This window comes from Pseudophryne corroboree, chromosome 3, assembly GCF_028390025.1.
Source record: "Pseudophryne corroboree isolate aPseCor3 chromosome 3, aPseCor3.hap2, whole genome shotgun sequence".
In the NCBI taxonomy this organism is placed as follows: Eukaryota; Metazoa; Chordata; class Amphibia; order Anura; family Myobatrachidae; genus Pseudophryne; species Pseudophryne corroboree.
Window position 1 is genome coordinate 461,353,800 of NC_086446.1, and position 24,172 is coordinate 461,377,971.

General features: G+C 47.9%; 1 protein-coding gene across 1 annotated transcript in view; it reads right to left on the reverse strand.

Moving 5' to 3' along the window:
* Positions 1-24,172, reverse strand: part of TMEM104 (transmembrane protein 104) — a 153,351-nt gene that overhangs the window by 95,323 nt on the left and 33,856 nt on the right. The window contains exon 2 of the mRNA XM_063960678.1: positions 13,087-13,175. Coding sequence (XP_063816748.1) covers positions 13,087-13,131 — 45 coding nt within the window. The 5' untranslated portion in view covers positions 13,132-13,175. The remainder of the gene's footprint in view (positions 1-13,086; positions 13,176-24,172) is intronic.

Sequence of the window (24,172 nt, forward strand, 5' to 3'; positions counted from 1 at the left end):
TGCAGCACCGAATGAGAGAACTCCAGGTCCTCCTCAGTCAGGGTGTGCCCCTGACCAAGTAGCAGCTCGGCAAAGTTGTAAAGCCGAGACCCCTCGGGCAGCCGCCCAAGATGAGCCCACTTCCTTGTGGAATGGGCTTTTACTGATTTTGGCTGTGGCAAGCCTGCCACAGAATGTGCAAGCTGAATTGTACTACAAATCCAGCGAGCAATCGTCTGCTTAGAAGCAGGAACACCCATCTTGTTGGGTGCATACAGGCTAAACAGCTAGTCAGATTTTCTGACTCCAGTCGTCCTGGAAACATATATTTTCAGGGCCCTGACAACGTCAAGTAACTTGGAGTCCTCCAAGTCCCTAGTAGCCGCAGGTACCACAATAGGTTGGTTCATGTGAAAAACAGAAAACACCTTAAGGAGAAATTGAGGACGAGTCCTCAATTCTGCCCTGTCAGAATGAAAAATTAAGTAAGGGCTTTTATATGATAAAGCCGCCCATTCTGACACACGCCTGGCTGAAGCCAGGGCTAATAGAATCTTCACCTTCCATGTGAAATATTTTAATTCCACAGTGGTGAGTGGATCAAACCAATGTGACTTTAGGAAACTCAAAACAACATTGAGATCCCAAGGTGCCACTGGGGGCACAAAAGGAGGCTGTATATGCAGTACCCCTTTTACAAACGTCTGAACTTCAGGCACTGAAGCCAGTTCTTTCTGGAAGAAATTTGACAGGGTCGAAATTTGAACCTTAATGGACCCTAATTTTAGGCCCATAGACAGTCCTGTTTTCAGGAAATGTAGGAAACGACCCAGTTGGAATTCCTCTGTAGGGACCTTCTTGGCCTCACACCACGCAACATATTTTCGCCAAATGCGGTGAAAATGTTTTGCGGTTACATCCTTCCTGGCTTCGACCAGGGTAGGGATGACTTCATCTGGAATGCCCTTTCAGGATCCGGCGTTCAACTGCCATGCCGTCAAACGCAGCCGCGGTAAGTCTTGGAACAGACAAGGCCCCTGCTGGAGCAGGTCCTTTCTTAAAGGTAGAGGCCACGGTTCTTCCGTGAGCATCTCTTGAAGTTCCGGGTACCAAGTCCTTCTTGACCCATCCGGAACCACGAGTATCGTTCTTACTCATCTCCTTCTTATGATTCGCAGTACTTTTGGTATGAGATGCATAGGAGGGAACACATACCCTGACTGGTACACCCACAGTGTTACCAGAGCGTCCACCGCTATTGCCTGAGGGTCCCTTGACCTGGCGCAATATTTGTCTAGTTTTTTGTTCAGGCGGGACGCCATCATGTCCACCTTTGGTTTTTCCCAACGGTTTACAATCATGTGGAAGACTTCCCGCTGAAGTCCCCACTCTCCCGGGTGGAGGTTATGCCTGCTGAGGAAGTTTGCTTCCCAGTTTTCCACTCCCGGAATTAACACTGCTGAGAGTGTTATCACATGATTTTTCGCCCAGCGAAGAATCCTTGCAGTTTCTGCCATTTCCCTCCTGCTTCATGTGCCGCCCTGTCTGTTTACGTGGGCGACTGCCGTGATGTTGTCCCACTGGATCAATACCGGCTGACCTTGAAGCAGAGGTCTTGCTAAGCTTAGAGCCTTGTAAATTGCCCTTAGCTCCCGTATATTTATGTGGAGAGAAGTCTCCAGACTTGATCACACTCCCTGGAAATTTTTTCCTTGTGTGACTGCTCCCCAGCCACTCAGGCTGGCATCCGTGGTCACCAGGACCCAGTCCTGAACGTCGAATCTGCGGCCCTTTCATAGATGAGCACTCTGCAGCCACCGCAGAAGAAAACACCCTTGTCCTTGGAGACAGGGTTATCCGCTGATGCATCTGAAGATGCGATCCGGACCATTTTCCCAGCAGATTCCACTGAAAGATTCTTGCGTGAAATCTACCGAATGGGATCGCTTTGTAAGAAACCACCAATTTTCACAGGACCCTTGTGCAATGATGCACTGATACTTTTCCTGGTTTTAGGAGGTTCCTGACTAGCTCGGATAACTCCCTGGTCTTCTTCTCCGGGAGAAAACATCCTTTTCTGGACTGTGTCCAGAATCATTCCTAGGAACATTAGACGTGTCGTCGGAAAAAGCTGCGATTTTGGAATATTTAGAATCCACTCGTGCTGTCGTAGAACTACTTGAGATAGTGCTACTCCGACCGCCAACTGTTCTCTGGACCTTGCCCTTATCAGGAAAGCGTCCATATTTCTTTTAGGAAGAATCATCATTTCGGCCATTACCATGGTAAAGACCCGGGGTGCCGTGGACAATCCAAACGGCAGCGTCTGAACTGATAGTGACAGTTCTGTACCACGAACCTGAGATACCCTTGGTGAGAAGGGCAAAATTTGGACATGTAGGTAAGCGTCCCTGATATCCAGTGACACCATATCGTCCTGGTTCGCTATCACTGCTCTGAGTGACTCCATCTTGATTTGAACCCTTGTATGTAATTGTTCAAATCTTTTAGATCTCACCGAGCCGTTTGGCTTCAGTACCACAATATAGTGTGAAATAATACCCCTTCCCTTGTTGTAGGAGGGGTACTTTGATTATCACCTGCTGGGAATACAGCCTGTGAATTTTTTTCCAATACTGCCTCCCTGTCGGAGGGAGACGTTGGTAAAGCAGACTTCAGGAACTTGTGAGGGGAAGACGTCTCGAATTTCCAATGTACACCTGGGATACTACGTGTAGGATCCAGGAGTCCACTTGCGAGTGAGCCCACTGCGTGCTGAAACTCTTGAGATGACCCCCCACCGCACCTGAGTCCGCTTGTATGGCCCCAGCGTCATGCTGCGGACTTGGCAGAAGCTGTGGAGGACTTCTGTTCCTGGGAATGGGCTGCCTGCTGCAGTCTTCTTCCCTTTCCTCTAACCCTGGGCAGATATGACTGGCCTTTTGCCCGCCTGCCTTTATGGGTACGAAAGGACTGAGACTGAAAAGACTGTGTCCTTTTCTGCTGAGATGTGACTTGGGGTAACAAAAGTGGATTTTCCAGCTGTTGCCATGGCCACCAGGTCCGATGGACCGCCCCTTTATACGGCAATACTTCCATGTGCCGTCTGGAATCTGCATCACCTGACCACTGTCGTGTCTATAAACATCGTCTGGCAGATATGGACATCACATCTACTCTTGATGCCAGAATGCAAATATCCCTCTGCGCATCTCGCATATATAGAAATGCATCCTTAAAATGCTCTATAGTCAATAAAATATTGTTCCTGTCAAGGGTATCAATATTTTCAGTCAGGAAATCCGACCAAGCCCCCCCAGCGCTGCACATCCAGGCTGAGGCGATTGCTGGTCGTAGTATAACACCAGTATGTGTGTATATACTTTTTAGGATATTTTTCAGCTTCCTATCAGCTGGCTCTTTGAGGGCGGCCGTATCTGGAGACGGTAACGCCACTTGTTTTTATAAGCGTGTGAGCGCCTTATCCACCCTAAGGTGTGTTTCCCAACTCGCCCTCACTTCTGGCGGGAAAGGGTATACCTCCAATAATTTTCTATCGGAGGAAACCCACGTATCATCACACACTTTAATTTATCTGATTCAGGAAAAACTACAAGTAGATTATTCCCACCCTACATAATACCCTTATTTGTGGTACTTGTAGTATCAGAAATATGTAACACCTCCTTCATTGCCCTTAACATGTAACGTGTGGCCCTAAAGGAAAATACGTTTGTTTCTTCACCGTCGACACTGAAGTCAGTGTCCGTGTCTGTGTCTGTGTCGACCAACTGAGGTAAATGGGCGTTTTTACAAGCCCCTGACGGTGTCTGAGACGCCTGGACAGGTACTAATTTGTTTGCCGGCCGTCTCATGTCGTCAACCGACCTTGCATCGTGTTGACATTATCACGTAATTCCTAAATAAGCCATCCATTCCGGTGTCGACTCCCTAGAGAGTGACATCACCAATACAGGCAATTTGCTCCGCCTCCTCACCAACATCGTCCTCCTACATGTCGACACACACGTACCGACACACAGCACACACACAGGGAATGCTCTGATAGAGGACAGGACCCCACTAGCCCTTTGGGGAGACAGAGGGAGAGTTTGCCAGCACACATCAAAAACGCTATAATTATACAGGGACAACCCCTTATACAAGTGTTTTCCCTTATAGCATTTTCACATATGTAATCATATCGCCAAATAAGTGCCCCCCCTCTCTGTTTTAACCCTGTTTCTGTAGTGCAGTGCAGGGGAGAGCCTGGGAGCCTTCCTCACAGCAGAGCTGAGCAGGAAAATGGCGCCGTGTGCTGAGGAGAATAGGCCCCGCCCCCTAAAACGGCGGGCTCTTCTCCCGGAGTTTGTGAGATCTGGCAGGGGTTAAATACATCCATATAGCCTCAAGGGCTATATGTGATGTATTTTAGCCATAAAAAAGGTATAATACATTGCTGCCCAGGGCGCCCCCCCCAGCGCCCTGCACCCTCAGTGACCGCTGGTATGAAGTGTGCTGACAACAATGGCGCACAGCTGCAGTGCTGTGCGCTACCTTATGAAGACTGAAAGTCTTCTGCCGCCTGTTTCTGGACCTCTTCAACTTCGGCATCTGCAAGGGGGGTCGGCGGCACGGCTCCGGGACGAACCCCAGGGTGAGACCTGTGTTCCGACTCCCTCTGGAGCTAATGGTGTCCAGTAGCCTAAGAAGCAAATCCATCCTGCACGCAGGTGAGTTTACTTCTCTCCCCTAAGTCCCTCGTAGCAGTGAGCCTGTTGCCAGCAGGACTCACTGAAAATAAAAAACCTAACTTAAACTTTTATTCTAAGCAGCTCAGGAGAGCCACCTAGATTGCACCCTTCTCGGCCGGGCACAAAAATCTAACTGAGGCTTGGAGGAGGGTCATAGGGGGAGGAGCCAGTGCACACCACCTGATCCTAAAGCTTTTATTATTGTGCCCTGTCTCCTGCGGAGCCGCTAAACCCCATGGTCCTGACGGAGTCCCCAGCATCCACTTAGGACGTTAGAGAAACTACAGGTAGTTTTTCCTCACCGAACATAATACCCCTTTTTGGTGGTACTCGTATTATCAGAAATGTGTAAAACATTTTTCATTGCCTCAATCATGTAACGTGTGGCCCTACTGGAAGTCACATTTGTCTCTTCACCGTCGACACTGGAGTCAGTATCCGTGTCGGCGTCTATATCTGCCATCTGAGGTAACGGGCGCTTTAGAGCCCCTGACGGCCTATGAGACGTCTGGACAGGCACAAGCTGAGTAGCCGGCTGTCTCATGTCAACCACTGTCTTTTATACAGAGCTGACACTGTCACGTAATTCCTTCCAACAGTTCATCCACTCAGGTGTCGACCCCCTAGGGGGTGACATCACTATTACAGGCAATCTGCTCCGTCTCCACATCATTTTTCTCCTCATACATGTCGACACAAAAGTACCGACACACAGCACACACACAGGGAATGCTCTGATAGAGGACAGGACCCCACTAGCCCTTTGGGGAGACAGAGGGAGAGTTTGCCAGCACACACCAGAGCGCTATATATATACAGGGATAACCTTATATAAGTGTTTTTCCCCTTATAGCTGCTGTATTGTTAATACTGCGCCTAATTAGTGCCCCCCTCTCTTTATTAACCCTTTCTGTAGTGTAGTGACTGCAGGGGAGAGCCAGGGGAGCTTCCCTCCAACTGAGCTGTGAGGGAAAATGGCGCCAGTGTGCTGAGGAGATAGGCTCCGCCCCTTTTTCGGACTTTTCTCCTGCTTTTTTATGGATTCTGGCAGGGGTTAAAATTCATCCATATAGCCCTGGGGGCTATATGTGATGTATTTTCGCCAGCCAAGGTGTTTTTATTGCTGCTCAGGGCGCCCCCCCCCTAGCGCCCTGCATCCTCAGTGACCGAAGTGTGAAGTGTGCTGAGGAGCAATGGCGCACAGCTGCAGTGCTGTGCGCTACCTTGGTGAAGACAGGACGTCTTCTGCCGCCGATTTTCCGGACCTCTTCTGTCTTCTGGCTCTGTAAGGGGGCCGGCGGCGCGGCTCTGGGACCCATCCATGGCTGGGCCTGTGATCGTCCCTCTGGAGCTAATGTCCAGTAGCCTAAGAAGCCCAATCCACTCTGCACGCAAGTGAGTTCGCTTCTTCTCCCCTTAGTCCCTCGATGCAGTGAGCCTGTTGCCAGCAGGTCTCACTGAAAATAAAAAACCTAAAACTAAACTTTTCACTAAGCAGCTCAGGAGAGCCACCTAGTGTGCACCCTTCTCGTTCGGGCACAAAAATCTAACTGAGGCTTGGAGGAGGGTCATAGGGGGAGGAGCCAGTGCACACCAGGTAGTTCTAAAGCATTACTTTTGTGCCCAGTCTCCTGCGGAGCCGCTATTCCCCATGGTCCTTACGGAGTCCCCAGCATCCACTTAGGACGTTAGAGAAATGTATATACAGACCTAGGGTGGCACTCGCAGCTCAATAAATCACACTATACCAGTTTGTAATATATTAAAGTTTCAATGCATTACATTTTCTTCAGTATATCCTGAAGAAAATGTAATGCATTGAAGCGTTGATATATTACAAATTGGTATATCGTGATTTATTGAGCTGCGAGTGCCGCACTAGGCCGGTATATATATTACACTTTTTTAAGGAGTGTGTGGACACTGGCCTATTGTACTGCATTTGGGAGTGTTGATCATGCTGGAAACAAATACATATATACAGTGTGTGTGTGTGTGTGTATGTATATATATATATATATATATATATATATATATACATACATACATACATATACATATATATACATATATATACATATATATATACATACATACATTGTATATATATATATATATATATATATATATATATATTATAAAAAAATAAGAATTTACTTACCGATAATTCTATTTCTCATAGTCCGTAGTGGATGCTGGGACTCCGTCAGGACCATGGGGAATAGCGGGCTCCGCAGGAGACAGGGCACATCTAAATAAAGCTTTTAGGATCACATGGTGCGTACTGGCTCCTCCCCCTATGACCCTCCTCCAAGCCTCAGTTAGGTACCGTGCCCGGACGAGCGTACACAATAAGGAAGGATCTTGAATCCCGGGTAAGACTCATACCAGCCACACCAATCACACCGTACAACTTGTGATCTGAACCCAGTTAACAGTATGATAACAAAAAACGAAGTAGCCTCTGAAAAGATGGCTCACAACAATAGTAATAACCCGATCTTTGTAACAATAACTATGTACAAGTATTGCAGACAATCCGCACTTGGGATGGGCGCCCAGCATCCACTACGGACTATGAGAAATAGAATTATCGGTAAGTAAATTCTTATTTTCTCTAACGTCCTAGTGGATGCTGGGACTCCGTCAGGACCATGGGGATTATACCAAAGCTCCCAAACGGGCGGGAGAGTGCGGATGACTCTGCAGCACCGAATGAGAGAACTCCAGGTCCTCCTTAGCCAGAGTATCAAATTTGTAAAATTTTACAAACGTGTTCTCCCCTGACCACGTAGCTGCTCGGCAAAGTTGTAATGCCGAGACCCCTCGGGCAGCCGCCCAAGATGAGCCCACTTTCCTTGTGGAGTGGGCCTTTACAGATTTAGGCTGTGGCAGGCCTGCCACAGAATGTGCAAGTTGGATTGTGCTACAGATCCAACGTGCAATCGTCTGTTTAGACGCAGGAGCACCCATCTTGTTGGGTGCATACAATATAAACAACGAGTCAGATTTTCTGACTCCAGCTGTCCTTGAAATATATATTTTTAATGCTCTGACAACGTCCAGTAACTTGGAGTTCTCCAAGTCGCTAGTAGCCGCAGGCACCACAATAGGCTGGTTCAAGTGAAAAGCCGAAACCACCTTAGGGAGAAAATGAGGACGTGTCCGCAGTTCTGCCCTGTCCGAATGGAAAATCAGATATGGGCTTTTGTATGATAAAGCCGCCAACTCTGAAACTCTCCTGGCTGAAGCCAGGGCCAATAGCATGGTTACCTTCCATGTAAGGTATTTTAAATCTACCGATTTTAGAGGCTCAAACCAATGAGATTTGAGAAAATTCAAAACTACGTTCAAATCCCACGGTGCCACTGGAGGCACTATTGGGGGTTGTATATGTAGTACACCTTTGACAAAAGTTTGTACTTCAGGCACTGATGCCAATTCCTTCTGGAAGAAGATTGATAAGGCCGAAATTTGAACTTTAATGGACCCCAATTTTAGGCCCATAGACAATCCTGCTTGCAGGAAATGTAAGAATCGACCCAATTGAAATTCTTCCGTTGGAGCCTTCTTGGCCTCACACCACGCAACATATTTTCGCCAAATGCGGTGATAATGTTGTACAGTCACTTCCTTTCTAGCCTTAATCAAGGTAGGAATAACTTCCTCTGGAATGCCCTTTTCTTTTAGAATCCGGCGTTCAACCGCCATGCCGTCAAACGCAGACGCGGTAAGTCTTGGAACATACAAGGTCCCTGCTGAAGCAGATCCCTTCTTAGAGGTAGAGGCCATGGATCCTCCGTGAGCATCTCTTGAAGTTCCGGATACCAAGTTCTTCTTGGCCAGTCCGGAGCCACCAGTATTGTTCTTACTCCTCTTTTCCGTATAATTCTCAGTACCTTTGGTATGAGAGGCAGAGGAGGGAACACATACACTGACTGGTACACCCACGGTGTTACCAGAGCGTCCACAGCTATTGCCTGAGGGTCTCTTGACCTGGCGCAATATCTGTCCAATTTTTTGTTGAGGCGAGACGCCATCATGTCCACCTTTGGTCTTTCCCAACGGTTCACAATCATGTGGAAGACTTCTGGATGAAGTCCCCACTCTCCCGGGTGAAGGTCGTGTCTGCTGAGGAAGTCTGCTTCCCAGTTGTCCACTCCCGAGATGAACACTGCTGACAGTGCTATGACATGATTCTCCGCCCAGCGCAGAATCCTTGCAGCTTCTGTCATTGCTCTTCTGCTTCTCGTGCCGCCTTGTCGGTTTACGTGGGCGACTGCCGTGATGTTGTCCGACTGGATCAACACCGGCTGACCCTGAAGCAGCGATTTTGCCAGGCTTAGAGCATTGTAGATCGCTCTTAGCTCCAGTATATTTATGTGAAGGGACGTCTCCAGGTTTGACCACACGCCCTGGAAGTTTCTTCCCTGTGTGACTGCTCCCCAGCCTCGTAGGCTGGCATCCGTAGTCACCAGGACCCAGTCCTGTATGCCGAATCTGCGGCCCTCTAACAGATGGGCACTCTGCAACCACCACAGGAGAGACAACCTTGTTCTTGGTGACAGTGTTATCCGCTGATGCATGTGCAGATGCGATCCGGACCATTTGTCCAGCAGATCCCACTGAAATGTCCGTGCATGGAATCTGCCGAATGGAATCGCTTCGTAAGAAGCCACCATCTTTCCCAGGACTCTTGTGCATTGATGTACTGACACAGTTCCTGGTTTTAGGAGGTTCCTGACAAGTTCGGATAACTCCCTTGCTTTCTCCTCCGGGAGAAACACCTTTTTCTGAACCGTGTCCAGAATCATTCCCAGGAACAGCAGACGAGTTGTCGGGGTCAATTGAGATTTTGGAAGATTCAGAATCCACCCGTGTTGCTGAAGCACTACCTGGGTTAGTGCTACACCGACTTCCAGCTGTTCTCTGGACTTTGCCCTTATCAGGAGATCGTCCAAGTAAGGGATAATTAATACGCCTTTTCTTCGTAGAAGAACCATCATTTCGGTCATTACCTTGGTAAAGACCCGAGGGGCCGTGGACAAACCAAACGGCAGCGTTTGAAACTGATAATGACAGTCTTGTATCACGAACCTGAGATACCCTTGGTGTGAGGGGTAAATTGGGACATGCAGATAAGCATCCTTTATGTCCAGGGACACCATGAAGTCCCCTTCTTCCAGATTCGCTATCACTGCTCTGAGTGACTCCATCTTGAACTTGAATTTCTGTATGTACAGGTTCAAGGATTTCAGGTTTAGAATAGGTCTTACCGAACCGTCCGGCTTCGGTACCACAAATAGTGTGGAATAATACCCCTTTCCCTGTTGTAGGAGGGGTACCTTGACTATCACCTGCTGAGAATACAGCTTGTGAATGGCTTCCAAAACCGACGTCCTTTCTGAGGGAGACGTTGGTAAAGCAGACTTTAGGAACCGGCGAGGGGGAGACCTTTTGAACTCCAACATGTAACTCTGAGATATTATCTGCAGGATCCACGGGTCCACTTGTGAGCGAGCCCACTGATTGCTGAAAATCTTGAGTCGACCCCCCACCGCTCCTGAGTCCGCTTGTAAAGCCCCAGCGTCATGCTGATGGCTTTGTAGAACCCGGGGCGGGCTTCTGGTCCTGGGCAGGGGCTGCTTGCTGCCCTCTCTTACCCTTTCCTCTGCCTCGCGGCAGATAAGACTGTCCTTTTGGTCGCTTGTTTTTATAGGAGCGAAAGGACTGCGGCTGAAAAGACGGTGTCTTTTTCTGTTGGGAGGGGGTCTGAGGTAAAAAAGTGGATTTGCCGGCAGTTGCCGTGGCCACCAGGTCCGAAAGACCGACCCCAAATAATTCCTCTCCTTTATATGGCAATACTTCCATATGCCTTTTGGAATCCGCATCACCTGACCACTGTCGCGTCCATAAACTTCTTCTGGCAGATATGGACATCGCGCTTACTCTTGATGCTAGAGTACAAATATCCCTCTGAGCATCTCGCATATAAAGAAAAGCATCCTTTAATTGCTCTAGAGTCAATAAAATACTGTCCCTATCCAGGGTATCAATATTTTCAGTCAGAGAATCCAACCACACTACCCCAGCACTGCACATCCAGGCTGAGGCTACTGCCGGTCGCAGTATAACACCAGTATGTGTGTATATACTCTTCAGTGTAGTTTCCAGCCTCCTATCTGCTGGATCCTTGAGGGCGGCCGTATCAGGAGACGGCAACGCCACTTGCTTTGATAAACGTGTGAGCGCCTTATCCACCCTAGGGGGTGTTTCCCAGCGCGCCCTAACCTCTGGTGGGAAAGGGTATAATGCCAATAACTTCTTGGAAATTAGCAGTTTTCTATCTGGGTTAACCCACGCTTCGTCACACACGTCATTCAATTCCTCTGATTCTGGAAAAGCTACAGGTAGTTTTTTTACCCCCCACATAATACCCCTTTTTGAGGTACCAGCAGTATCAGAGATCTGCAAAGCCTCCTTCATTGCCGTGATCATATAACGTGTGGCCCTATTGGAAAATACGTTTGTTTCTTCACCGTCGACACTAGATTCATCTGTGTCGGTACCCGTGTCGACTGACTGAGGTAAGGGACGTTTTACAGCCCCTGACGGTGTCTGAGACGCCTGAGCCGGTACTAACTGGTTTTCCGGCCGTCTCATTTCGTCAACTGACTTTTGTAATGTGCTAACATTATCACGTAATTCCATAACTAAAGCCATCCATTCCGGTGTCGACTCCCTAGGGGGTGACATCACCATTACCGGCAATTGCTCTGCCTCCACACCAACATCGTCCACATACATGTCGACACACACGTACCGACACACAGCAGCCACACAGGGAATGCTCTAATCGAAGACAGGACCCTCTTAGCCCTTTGGGGAGACAGAGGGAGAGTTTGCCAGCACACACCAAAAGCGCTATAAATGTATATAAACAACCCTAGAAGGTGTTGTGTTTGATATAAGCGCTTTTAATATATCAATATCGCCAAATTATGCCCCCCTTCTCTTTGTTACCCTGTTTCTGTAGTGCAGTGCAGGGGAGAGTCCTGGGAGCCTTCCTCACCAGCGGAGCTGAGCAGGAAAATGGCGCTGAGTGCTGAGGAGAATAAGCTCCGCCCCTTTTTCGGCGGGCTTTTCTCCCGGGTTTTAAGAAAACTGGCCTGGGTTAAATACATACATATAGCCTTAATGGCTATATGTGATGTATTTATTTTGCCACTAAAGGTATTTAATATTGCTGCCCAGGGCGCCCCCAGCAGCGCCCTGCACCCTCCGTGACTGAATCAGTGAGACGTGTAGCAACAATGGCGCACAGCTGCAGTGCTGTGCGCTACCTTCATGAAGACTGAGGAGTCTTCTGCCGCCTGCTTTCCGGACCTCCGTCTTCAGCGTCTGTAAGGGGGATCGGCGGCGCGGCTCCGGGACGAACCCCAGGAGGACCTGTGTTCCGACTCCCTCTGGAGCTAAGTGTCCAGTAGCCTAATACTCCAATCCATCCTGCACGCAGGTGAGTTGGAAATCTCTCCCCTAAGTCCCTCGATGCAGTGATCCTGTTGCCAGCAGGATTCACTGAGATTTAAACCTAAAAAAACTTTTTCTAAGCAGCTCTTTAGGAGAGCCACCTAGATTGCACCCTTCTCGGACGGGCACAAAAACCTAACTGAGGCTTGGAGGAGGGTCATAGGGGGAGGAGCCAGTACGCACCATGTGATCCTAAAAGCTTTATTTAGATGTGCCCTGTCTCCTGCGGAGCCCGCTATTCCCCATGGTCCTGACGGAGTCCCAGCATCCACTAGGACGTTAGAGAAAGTATTATGATTTTCATTTTAGACCTTAGGGCCCCCCTGTTTTAAGTACCCCAGGACCCCCGAAGCCTTAATCCAGCTCTGCTTGCACAGCTAAAATACATTCCCCCATAAGCGGCGACTATCTCATCGCACGGGCTGCAAAAAGTTGCAGCGTGCGATCAACTCGGAATGACCCCCTTAGTCAAAATCGCACAGCCAATATCGCACAGCCAATATCGCATAGTCAAAATCGAAGATAGCTAAAATCTCACCGTGTATATGCACTTTAAGTGTGCCACTCCAACATGGCTGTGTCAAGATGTAAAACTGCACCTCCTAGATGCATTTACTAACTAAATGAGACCATCAATGTAGTGTTGCAATCACCTGTACTAAATATTTTAAAATAGTCTGTTTATTAAATAATTATCTCAGCACAGGTAACACAATGTTCTGTAGCAGGAATCATTTTGGAAGATGTGCGATTAGAATAATCAACTGAACATAAACATGTATAGTAATCACAGCTAAAACACTGCAGATAAAGTATTACTTACAAATGGAGAATACAGCTCCCCGGTATCGGTTATGTCCCCTGCCATGGCTGGTGTTGGGTGGGGAGAACAGGGGAGAAGGGGTGGGGAACCTGGAAAAGACATGTAAACAGCTTTATAGAAAGGTCATTTGAAACAGGTTTTTTTATTATTGCTGCAACCTATTCCTACTCCTGCTAGGATTTATTACCTGAAAGACAAACACCTCCAGCAGACTTTTCTTTCCTCATTTCATATGTGTACAAGATACGGTTCTAAAGAAACAAGGCTGTGTTTGTGTCGGTGTCTATTGGGGCTCTACAGATTCGGCGACCCGCCGCCACGCTGCCAGACGGCCGATACGGCAGACGGGCGACCTGGTGGGGGGGGGGAGAGTGAAGTTTCTTCACTCCCCCCGTCACCCAGCTCCATAGCAGTGCAAGCTAATATGGACGAGATTGTCCATATTGGCTTGCATGCATCGCTGATTGCGGTGAGCGAAAAAAAAAATGTGTGGGTCCGAGGGACCCTTTACTTTAAAAAAATTGGGGTCCTATTCCACAATTTTTGGGTCCCATCACATATTATGGGGGATGAGGGCAGGCAGCATTTGGGACAGTGCTGGGGGCAGGTAGCATTTAGGGTAAAGAGATTTAAGGGCAAGCAGCAGCTGGTGTAGAACTGGGGTGTAGAAGTAGGGAGAAGTTAGATGAAAGGGGGGGTAAGGGCAGGCAGTGATGGGGGTAAGTGTAGAAAGCAGTTGGGACAGTGCAGGGGGGGGGGGGGGGGGGGGGGGGAGTCGGCTGGTGTCAAGCAGTGCTGTGTGTAGGTAGAGGGGAAGGGTAGCAACTGGGGCGGTACTGGATGGCAAGGAGGGGGATAGGGGCAAACAGTACTGGGGGTAGGTTGAGAGTAAGGGTAGATTGCAACTGAGGCAGTACTGGTAACAAGGAGGGGGAAATCTGCAGGCAGTGCTGGGGTTAGGGAGGGGGTAAGGGTAGATTTCAGCTACTGGGTTTAAAAGTGGGCACCAGAAAAGGAGGTGTCTCTTGTGCGCGCGTGCTCCTGGAAAAGTGGGTGTGGCCTTGCAACAAGTGGCGGAAGGTGGTAAGGTGTGGTAGGTGACAGGTCTGTGGGGTGATGTTGTGGGCAGCGGTGCTTAGGTCTTAGGGACGCGGCCACTCGAAACAGGAGCCATTCTTGCCTCTTGTGTCTCTCCAGCCCCCCTACCTTTCCAGCCTTCTGCCCCGGGTTCTTTCCACAAATGAAAATAGACAATGCTTGTGTCAATCCAGCCCCATCATTCCAGAACTCCCTCCCCTGTGTTTCTCTGCCTTCCCCCTCCCTTAGGGCATATGTATTAACCTGGAGAAGGCATGTGGAAGTGTGAAAGTGATAAACCCCTGGAGCTGATTGGCTGGTGCATTTATCACTGGTTTATCACTCCCCTTATGCCTTCTCCAGGTTAATACATCTGCCCCTCTGTGTCTCTCCTCTCCACTCCCCCCCCCCTCCTCCCCCTCCCCCTCCCGCTACTGGAAGCAAGAAGTGCGGAACACAGCCTGATAAATAGTGTAGGGTTAGTGAGTAGACCTAGAATGTAAAAGAGATATGCAAGTAACATCCTGCCAATGCTTTTTATGGAAACAAATACAATATATATGTAAAGATCAGAGGTGTTTTGTGAATGCGTCTGGTAAGGTTTTAGTTTGTTGTACACATTCCTAGATGTAAAAGTAGGTTACTAGCAATCATCTAACCAAAACAGCATTCACTCACAGCACAGGCAATATAATCAAGCCTACAGGTGCAACATATATTTAGACACAGTGGCTGATCTCTTCAGTAAACATGCATATTTTTACACGAATAAGCTAAATACGGCTGTTATCAGATGACACATTGTCCTTAATTGTGGTAATTTATTCAAATGCAACATTGTTTTCATAACATATTTCAAAGTGACTATGCCAAACAATAATGTTTTCTGATTTTACTGTTGTAGGCTTGTGTGCTATTAATAGCAGTCACATTCTATTATGACATGAGGCAGTTTGTTTATGGATTTAAAATTAACCTACACAAGGAGACATAGGGGTCTATTTACTAAGCCTTGGATGGAGAGAAAGTCGCTGGAGATAAAGTACCAGACAATTGGCTCCTGTCATTTTTCAAACACAGCCTGTGACATGGCAGTTAGGAGCTGATTGGCTGGTGCTTTATCTCCAGCCACTTTATCTCCATCCAAGGCTTACAAACCACATAGCTCTGACCCTATTAATCACCTGAAGCTATATTTGAATCACAACAATGCACGCGCTAGCTACTGTAATCAGCAATTGCAAAACTTAGAGAGATTTTAACAGCAAGACAAGTCAGGGAGTGATGTCAAACTACTACCAAACTTAAAATGTTCCATCATATATAAGCAAAAGTGTGTGTGTGTGTGTGTGTGTGTGTGTGTGTGTGTGTGTGTGTGTGTGTGTGTGTGTGTGTGTGTGTGTGTGTGTGTGTGTGTGTGTGTGTGTGTGTGTACCGGAATCCCTAACCCACCCCCCCCACCCCCCCCCCCCCCCCCCCCCATACACATATGCTTCATGTGCATACACACACTGCACATGAAGCAGCCTGCAAACCCAACATTTCCGGGTCGATCACTTCCTACGTATGAAGGGGGGAAAAAAAAAAATGGACATTACTGGGTTGTCACAGGGCGTTTGCACGTATAATAATAGTGCCATGGGTATGCAGAAAAATACATTGTCGGCTATTCGGAGGTGAGTTCATGCAGATTTACATCAGACTTCGGTCAGATATCCTGCACCAAGGCTGGTGCAAATGCAGATATCCGAGAGCCCTCAAAACTCACATTCACCCTTGTATACCAAATCTGTGACTAATTCTGCCTTCCCTACCACTTTACTAACCCTTGTATCTTACCCATACCGTCACTCTCCCCATTCCTTCTTAGGAGCAGGGCCCTCCTTCCTAAAGTTTCTAGCCTCTTCCCTTGTCCACTATCTCAATCAGCTGATTTGGGTCACCTCTAATTATTATATGTTGGCATTATGCCCACATTTGTTAAAGACCATATTATTCCCACATTTCAAAGTGTTTGTGCCTCACGCTTTTTCATATTAGTTTGCACAGCCAATAAAATCAAACTACAGGTGCAACATATTTAGACAAGACGGCTGATCTTTTCAGGTAAACATGCATATTTTCATAACATACTGTCCTTATTTGTAGTATCTTATTCACATGAAGTCTCTTTAACATCACATTGTTTTTAAAACATATTTTAAAGTGAATATGCCAAACAATAATGTATCCTGCGCAATAACAGATATGTACTGGGCTGCCCTTTCTTTAAAGCTGCAGACAGGCTGGCTGATCTATGCTAGCCCACATGGACATTTTATTATATAGATCACAAACTTACTCATGTAAGAGAGCCAAGTGCTATTGGGATTTTTCTACCCATGTGGTTATGGATAATATACAGTACGTCCCAGTTTCCATATACCAACATCTGACTGACTGGATTAAACTACCATAAATACCATAGCATTGTTCGGGATGCAGGTAAAAATACCGGCGATCCTGAGACGCAGGAATCTTGACAGCCGGTGAAATGCCGCCGGATACAGTCCCGACCACCGCAAGTTATTCCCACTCGGTTGGTGGGTCCACACAACCAACCGAGTGGGAATTGTGGTGAGCAAAGCGAGCCTGCAAGAGGACTTGCTGCCAGGATTCAGTCGGACAGGATGCCGCTTTCGATATACAGACAGCCGGCATCCCATCTGCTGGTAAAACATATGTATACCCATTGTTCTGCACGTTCAGTCTGCAATAAATAAGCGCAAAGAAGTTTCTAATACACATACATGGAAATCCCGGGTTTTGAATATGAACAATCATTAACCCAGGATTTCTGTATATGTGTAAACAACTAAGGGGGTCATTCCGACCTGATCGTAGCTGTGCTAAATTTAGCACAGCTACGATCACTTACACTGACATGCGGGGGGACGCCCAGCACAGGGCTAGTCCGCCCCACATATCATTCCCCCCCCCCCCCCCCCCCCCCCCGCACAAGTACAAAAGCACTGCACAGCGGCGATGCTTTTGTACTTGAAGATTAACTCCCAGCCAGCACAGCTCCTGCAGCTGGCCGAGAGTTACTCGTCGCTGCCCGGGTCTCAGCAGCTGCGTGTGACGTCACGCAGCCACTGCGGCCCGACCCCTGCACCCACAAAACCATTTTCGAACCTGCCATCAATGCTCTCACGTCTCAATAAAATACTTCATGGGCCTTCAACACATCAAATCAACCTGGCGTGACAGAAACACTGAAAAAAAAGCAACAACCTAGCATGTACAGAAATGAAGACTATTTTCAAACTTTAAACACTGGCACCCACTGGTCTCAATTAAGATTTTGAGATCAAGTGTGTTTTACACTCATAATGCATTCATATCATGAATATGTATATTATGTTTTACCTAATGTGAATACTTAGTATTTATTTGTACTTTTCCTTAACACATCATTCAGTACCATTTCTTTATACCAAGGTACATCTGCTTATACTACAAAGAAGATCATCACCACACTCTAATTGGCTTACAAATACCGCTGCATCTCAAACAAATTCTGGATTATTGCGGTTATCCATCATGCAAAAAAGAAACCCCATTGGGAAGGAACTTTTCCATTTGGCACCTTTCATCAAAGAACGGACAACATCAAAATAGCAGCCGAGCAAGTTCCGTTCGGGAATCCTCGTGCACCCTATGATAGGATCAAGCCCAAGCGGATTATGCCAACTGGATTTGGGACTTTATCTGCTTGATTATCCCCTTTCAATGTCAAGACTCCTGAGTTTTAAGTAAAAAAAAACATTGGACCAATGACGTACTTTCCATCGGCCAAGACCGGAAGTGATGTCACTTCCGCCAACCACTCCCATAAGTGATCACAAGGGAATGCCATCCATCAGACCACAGTAAAAAGAGCACACATGCACAGAGGGGACCAGCCTTGAAAAAGAGACTTGCTGTCTAGAAAAGAGTCAGCGGACTCCTTCTGTGCAACCAAGGACTTACTACATTGGAGACGAGTACCTAATGCTGGTATGAGCCTAGGAGCCAGATGAAGGGAATACCGGGTACTCTGCATTAAACAGCAACACCTGCGGCTCCTCCGCCATCTCTGCGGTATGACTCATTACTGACTCTCCTTTAACAGCGTTTTATAGAGTGCTCTCTCTTTTAAATGTGTGCATTTTTTATTTGGTTACATTTTTATCTTGACATTATGAAGTATCTTCCATGAATTTACACTTGAATTGGTTCTATTGGGTAACGCCGTCCTTATGACGCAACCACACATCACATGTCATATTCCCAGGTCACATGTCTGATAGTTTTACGGTTCTACATGCTTAAGCACAGATGATTTAATTAGTACCTCAGTCTGTTTGAATACACCATCTGTGCACAAGCATGGATATCTTTAGAATCTGGACTGTAAGGGTGCCTGAGGACAGTGTTTGGGAAACCCCGATCTAGAGGGACAGGATATTTCTGGTAGAGAGCAGTATAACAGCCTACTGCAGAGGGTGGAATCTGGGAAACAGTAATATCCCTTTCACACTGCCGCAAAAACACGGGCTCGGAGTGAAAAGACTAACCCAGGTCCAGTAACCTGGGATCTAATCTGAAGAGCTGCCCGGGTTTGTCCAGGAAGGATCCGGTTTACAGGCAAGTGTGAATGGGTAGGGAAGATCACTGATAGGGAAGACTTATTCCTGGCGTTTGGAGATAATGTCCTCTCCAAGTGCCAGCAGAGGTAAGCCCAGGCAATATCCAGGGTCCAGCCTGAGGCCTGAATAGGGTTCAAGCAGTTGTGAGACCGCTTGAAACCAGTGTTCAGTGACCAGGGCTGGACCTGTGAATGTGGTCTGAAAGGGGTATAAAAATCTACTGCAGAGGGAGGAATCTGGGAAAGAGTCTGAAAGGTCAATAGTTTGAGAAGAGTCTGGTCAGGTGGGGCAGGAAGGCCCAGAAGTCAGACAGATCTAATGGGCCTTACATACTTAGCGATATCGTTGAAAGATATCGTTAAAAAAATAAGAATTTACTTACCGATAATTCTATTTCTCGGAGTCCGTAGTGGATGCTGGGGTTCCTGAAAGGACCATGGGGGATAGCGGCTCCGCAGAAGACAGGGCACAAAAAGTAAAGCTTTAGGATCAGGTGGTGTGCACTGGCTCCTCCCCCTATGACCCTCCTCCAAGCCTCAGTTAGGATACTGTGCCCGGACGAGCGTACACAATAAGGAAGGATTTTGAATCCCGGGTAAGACTCATACCAGCCACACCAATCACACTGTACAACCTGTGATCTGAACCCAGTTAACAGTATGATAACAGCGGAGCCTCTGAAAAGATGGCTCACAACAATAATAACCCGATTTTTGTAACTATGTACAAGTATTGCAGATAATCCGCACTTGGGATGGGCGCCCAGCATCCACTACGGACTCCGAGAAATAGAATTATCGGTAAGTAAATTCTTATTTTCTCTATCGTCCTAGTGGATGCTGGGGTTCCTGAAAGGACCATGGGGATTATACCAAAGCTCCCAAACGGGCGGGAGAGTGCGGATGACTCTGCAGCACCGAATGAGAGAACTCCAGGTCCTCCTCAGCCAGGGTATCAAATTTGTAGAATTTAGCAAACGTGTTTGCCCCTGACCAAGTAGCTGCTCGGCAAAGTTGTAAAGCCGAGACCCCTCGGGCAGCCGCCCAAGATGAGCCCACTTTCCTTGTGGAATGGGCTTTTACTGATTTTGGCTGTGGCAATCCTGCCACAGAATGTGCAAGCTGAATTGTACTACAAATCCAACGAGCAATCGTCTGCTTAGAAGCAGGAGCACCCAGCTTGTTGGGTGCATACAGGATAAACAGCGAGTCAGATTTTCTGACTCCAGCCGTCCTGGAAACATATATTTTCAAGGCCCTGACAACGTCAAGCAACTTAGAGTCCTCTAAGTCCCTGGTAGCCGCAGGTACCACAATAGGTTGGTTCATGTGAAATGCAGAAACCACCTTAGGTAGAAATTGAGGACGAGTCCTCAATTCCGCCCTGTCAGAATGAAAAATTAAGTAAGGGCTTTTATATGATAAAGCCGCCAATTCTGACACACGCCTGGCTGAAGCCAAGGCTAACAGCATCGACACCTTCCATGTGAGATATTTTAAGTCCACAGTGGAAAGTGGTTCAAACCAATGTGACTTTAGAAAACTCAACACCACATTGAGATCCCAAGGGGCCACTGGAGGCACAAAAGGAGGCTGTATGTGCAGGACCCCTTTTACAAATGTCTGAACTTCAGGTACTGAAGCCAGTTCTTTCTGGAAGAAAATCGACAGGGCCGAAATTTGAACCTTAATGGACCCTAATTTTAGGCCCATAGACAGTCCTGTTTGCAGGAAATGAAGGAAACGACCCAGTTGAAATTCCTCTGTAGGGGCCTTCTTGGCCTCACACCACGCAACATATTTACGCCAAATGCGGTGATAATGTTTTGCGGTTACGTCCTTCCTGGCTTTGACCAGAGTAGGGATGACTTCTTCTGGAATGCCTTTTTCCCTCAGGATCCGGCGTTCAACCGCCATGCCGTCAAACGCAGCCGCGGTAAGTCTTGGAACAGACAAGGCTCCTGCAGTAGCAGGTCCTTTCTTAGAGGTAGAGGCCACGGTTCGTCCGTGAGCATCTCTTGAAGTTCCGGGTACCAAGTCCGTCTTGGCCAATCCGGAACCACGAGTATAGTTCTTACTCCTCTCCTTCTTATGATTCTCAGTACTTTTGGTATGAGAGGCAGAGGAGGGAACACATACACTGACTGGTACAGCCACGGCGTTACCAGAGCGTCCACTGCTATTGCCTGAGGGTCCCTTGACCTGGCGCAATATCTGTCCAGTTTTTTGTTGAGGCGGGACGCCATCATGTCCACCTTTGGTTTTTCCCAACGGTTTACAATCAGGTGGAAGACTTCTGGGTGAAGTCCCCACTCTCCCGGGTGAAGGTCGTGTCTGCTGAGGAAGTCTGCTTCCCAGTTGTCCACTCCCGGAATGAATACTGCTGACAGTGCTATCACATGATTTTCCGCCCAGCGAAGAATCCTTGCAGCTTCTGCCATTGCCCTCCTGCTTCTCGTGCCGCCCTGTCTGTTTACGTGGGCGACTGACGTGATGTTGTCCGATTGGATCAACACCGCCTGACCCTGAAGCAGAGGTTTTGCTTGACTTAGGGCATTGTAAATGGCCCTTAGTTCCAGAATGTTTATATGAAGAGACGTTTCCAGGCTTGACCACAGGCCCTGGAAATTCCTTCCCTGTGTGACTGCTCCCCAGCCTCTCAGGCTGGCATCCGTGGTTACCAGGATCCAATCCTGAATGCCAAATCTGCGGCCCTCTAGTAGATGAGCACTCTGCAGCCACCACAGGAGAGACACCCTTGTCCTTGGCGACAGGGTTATCCGCTGATGCATCTGCAGATGCGATCCGGACCATTTGTCCAGTAGATCCCACTGAAATGTTCTTGCATGGAATCTTCCGAATGGAATCGCTTCGTAAGAAGCCACCATTTTCCCCAGGACCCTCGTGCACTGATGCACTGAGACCTGTCCTGGTTTTAGGAGGTTCCTGACTAGCTCGGATAACTCCCTGGCCTTCTCCTCCGGGAGAAACACCTTCTTCTGGACTGTGTCCAGAATCATTCCTAGGAACAGTAGACGTGTCGTTGGAATCAGCTGCGATTTTGGAATATTTAGAATCCACCCGTGCTGACGTAACACTACCTGAGATAGTGCTACTCCGACTTCTAACTGTTCCCTGGATCTTGCCCTTATCAGGAGATCGTCCAAGTAAGGGATAATTAAAATGTCTTTTCTTCTTAGAAGAATCATCATTTCGGCCATTACCTTGGTAAAGACCCGAGGTGCCGTGGACAATCCAAACGGCAGCGTCTGAAACTGATAATGACAGTTTTGTACTACAAACCTGAGGTACCCTTGGTGAGAAGGGTATATCGGGACGTGGAGATAAGCATCCTTGATGTCCAGAGACACCATATAGTCCCCTTCTTCCAGGTTTGCTATCACTGCTCTGAGTGACTCCATCTTGAATTTGAACCTTTTTATGTAAGTGTTCAAGGATTTCAGATTTAAAATTGGTCTCACCGAGCCGTCCGGCTTCGGTACCACAAACAGCATGGAATAATACCCCTTTCCTTGTTGCAGGAGGGGTACCTTGATTATCACCTGCTGGGAATACAGCTTGTGAATGGCTGCCAAAACTGCCTCCCTGTCGGAGGGAGACTTTGGTAAAGCAGACTTCAGGAAACGACGAGGGGGAAACGCCTCGAATTCCAGTTTGTACCCCTGCGATACTACCTGTAGAATCCAGGGATCCACTTGCGAGTGAGCCCACTGCGCGTTGAAATTCTTGAGACGGGCCCCCACCATATCTGAGTCTGCTTGTAAAGCCCCAGCGTCATGCTGAAGACTTGGCAGAAGCAGGGGAGGGCTTCTGCTCCTGTGAAGCGGCTGCATGGTGCAGTCTTTTTCCTCTTCCTCTGCCCCGGGGCAGAAAAGAGTGGCCTTTTGCTCGCTTGTACTTATGGGAACGAAAGGACTGAGTTTGAAAAGACGGTGTCTTTTTCTGCTGATGTGGAGTGACCTGGGGTAAAAAGGTGGATTTTCCAGCCGTTGCCGTGGCCACCAGGTCCGATAGACCAGCCCCAAATAACTCCTCCCCTTTATACGGCAATACTTCCATGTGCCGTTTGGAATCCGCATCCCCTGACCACTGTCGCGTCCATAACGCTCTTCTGGCAGAGATGGACATAGCACTTATTCTTGATGCCAGGGTGCAAATATCCCTCTGTGCATCACGCATATATAGTAGTGCATCCTTTAAATGTTCTATAGTTAACAAAATATTGTCCCTATCCAGGGTATCAATATTCTCGGTCAGGGAATCCGACCATGCGACTCCAGCACTGCACATCCAGGCTGAGGCGATTGCTGGTCGCAGTATAACACCAGTATGTGTGTATATACTTTTTAGGATATTTTCCAGCCTTCTATCAGCTGGTTCTTTGAGGGTAGCCGTATCCGGAGACGGTAACGCTACTTGTTTTGATAAACGTGTGAGCGCCTTATCTACCCTAGGGGGTGTTTCCCAACGCGCCCTAACCTCTGGCGGGAAAGGATATAATGCTAATAATTTTTTAGAAATTAGCTGTTTTTTATCGGGGGAAACCCACGCTTTTTCACACACCTCATTTATTTCCTCTGACTCGGGAAAAAATATTGGTAGTTTTTTCTCTCCCCACATAATACCCTTCTTTGTGGTACTTGTAGTGTCAGAAAGGTTCAATGCCTCTTTCATTGCCGTGATCATGTAACGTGTGGCCCTACTGGACATTACGTTTGTCTCGTCACCGTCGACACTAGACTCCGTATCTGTGTCAGGGTCTGTGTCGACCCACTGAGGTAACGGGCGTTTTAGCGCCCCTGACGGTGTCTGAGACGCCTGGACAGGCACTAATTGATTTGCCGGCTGTCTCATGTCGTCAACAGTTTTCTGCAAATTGCTGACATTATCACTTAATTGTTTAAATACAATCATCCAGTCAGGTGTCGACTCCCTAGGGGGTGACATCACCAACACAGGCAACTGCTCCGCCTCCACATAATTTTCCTCCTCATACATGTCGACACACGCGTACCGACACACAGCACACACACCGGGAATGCTCTGATAGAGGACAGGACCCCACTTAGCCCTTTGGAGAGACAGAGGGAGAGTCTGCCAGCACACACCCAGCGCTATATATATATATACAGGGATAACCTTATATAAGTGTTATTCCCTTATAGCTGCTGTTATTATCGTTATTTGCTGCCAAAAATGCCCCCCCTTCTCTTTTTTACCCTGATTCTGAAGCAGGACTGCAGGGGAGAGTCAGGGAGCCGTCCTTCCAGCGGAGCTGTGAGGGAAAATGGCGCTTGTGTGCTGAGGAGATAGGCTCCG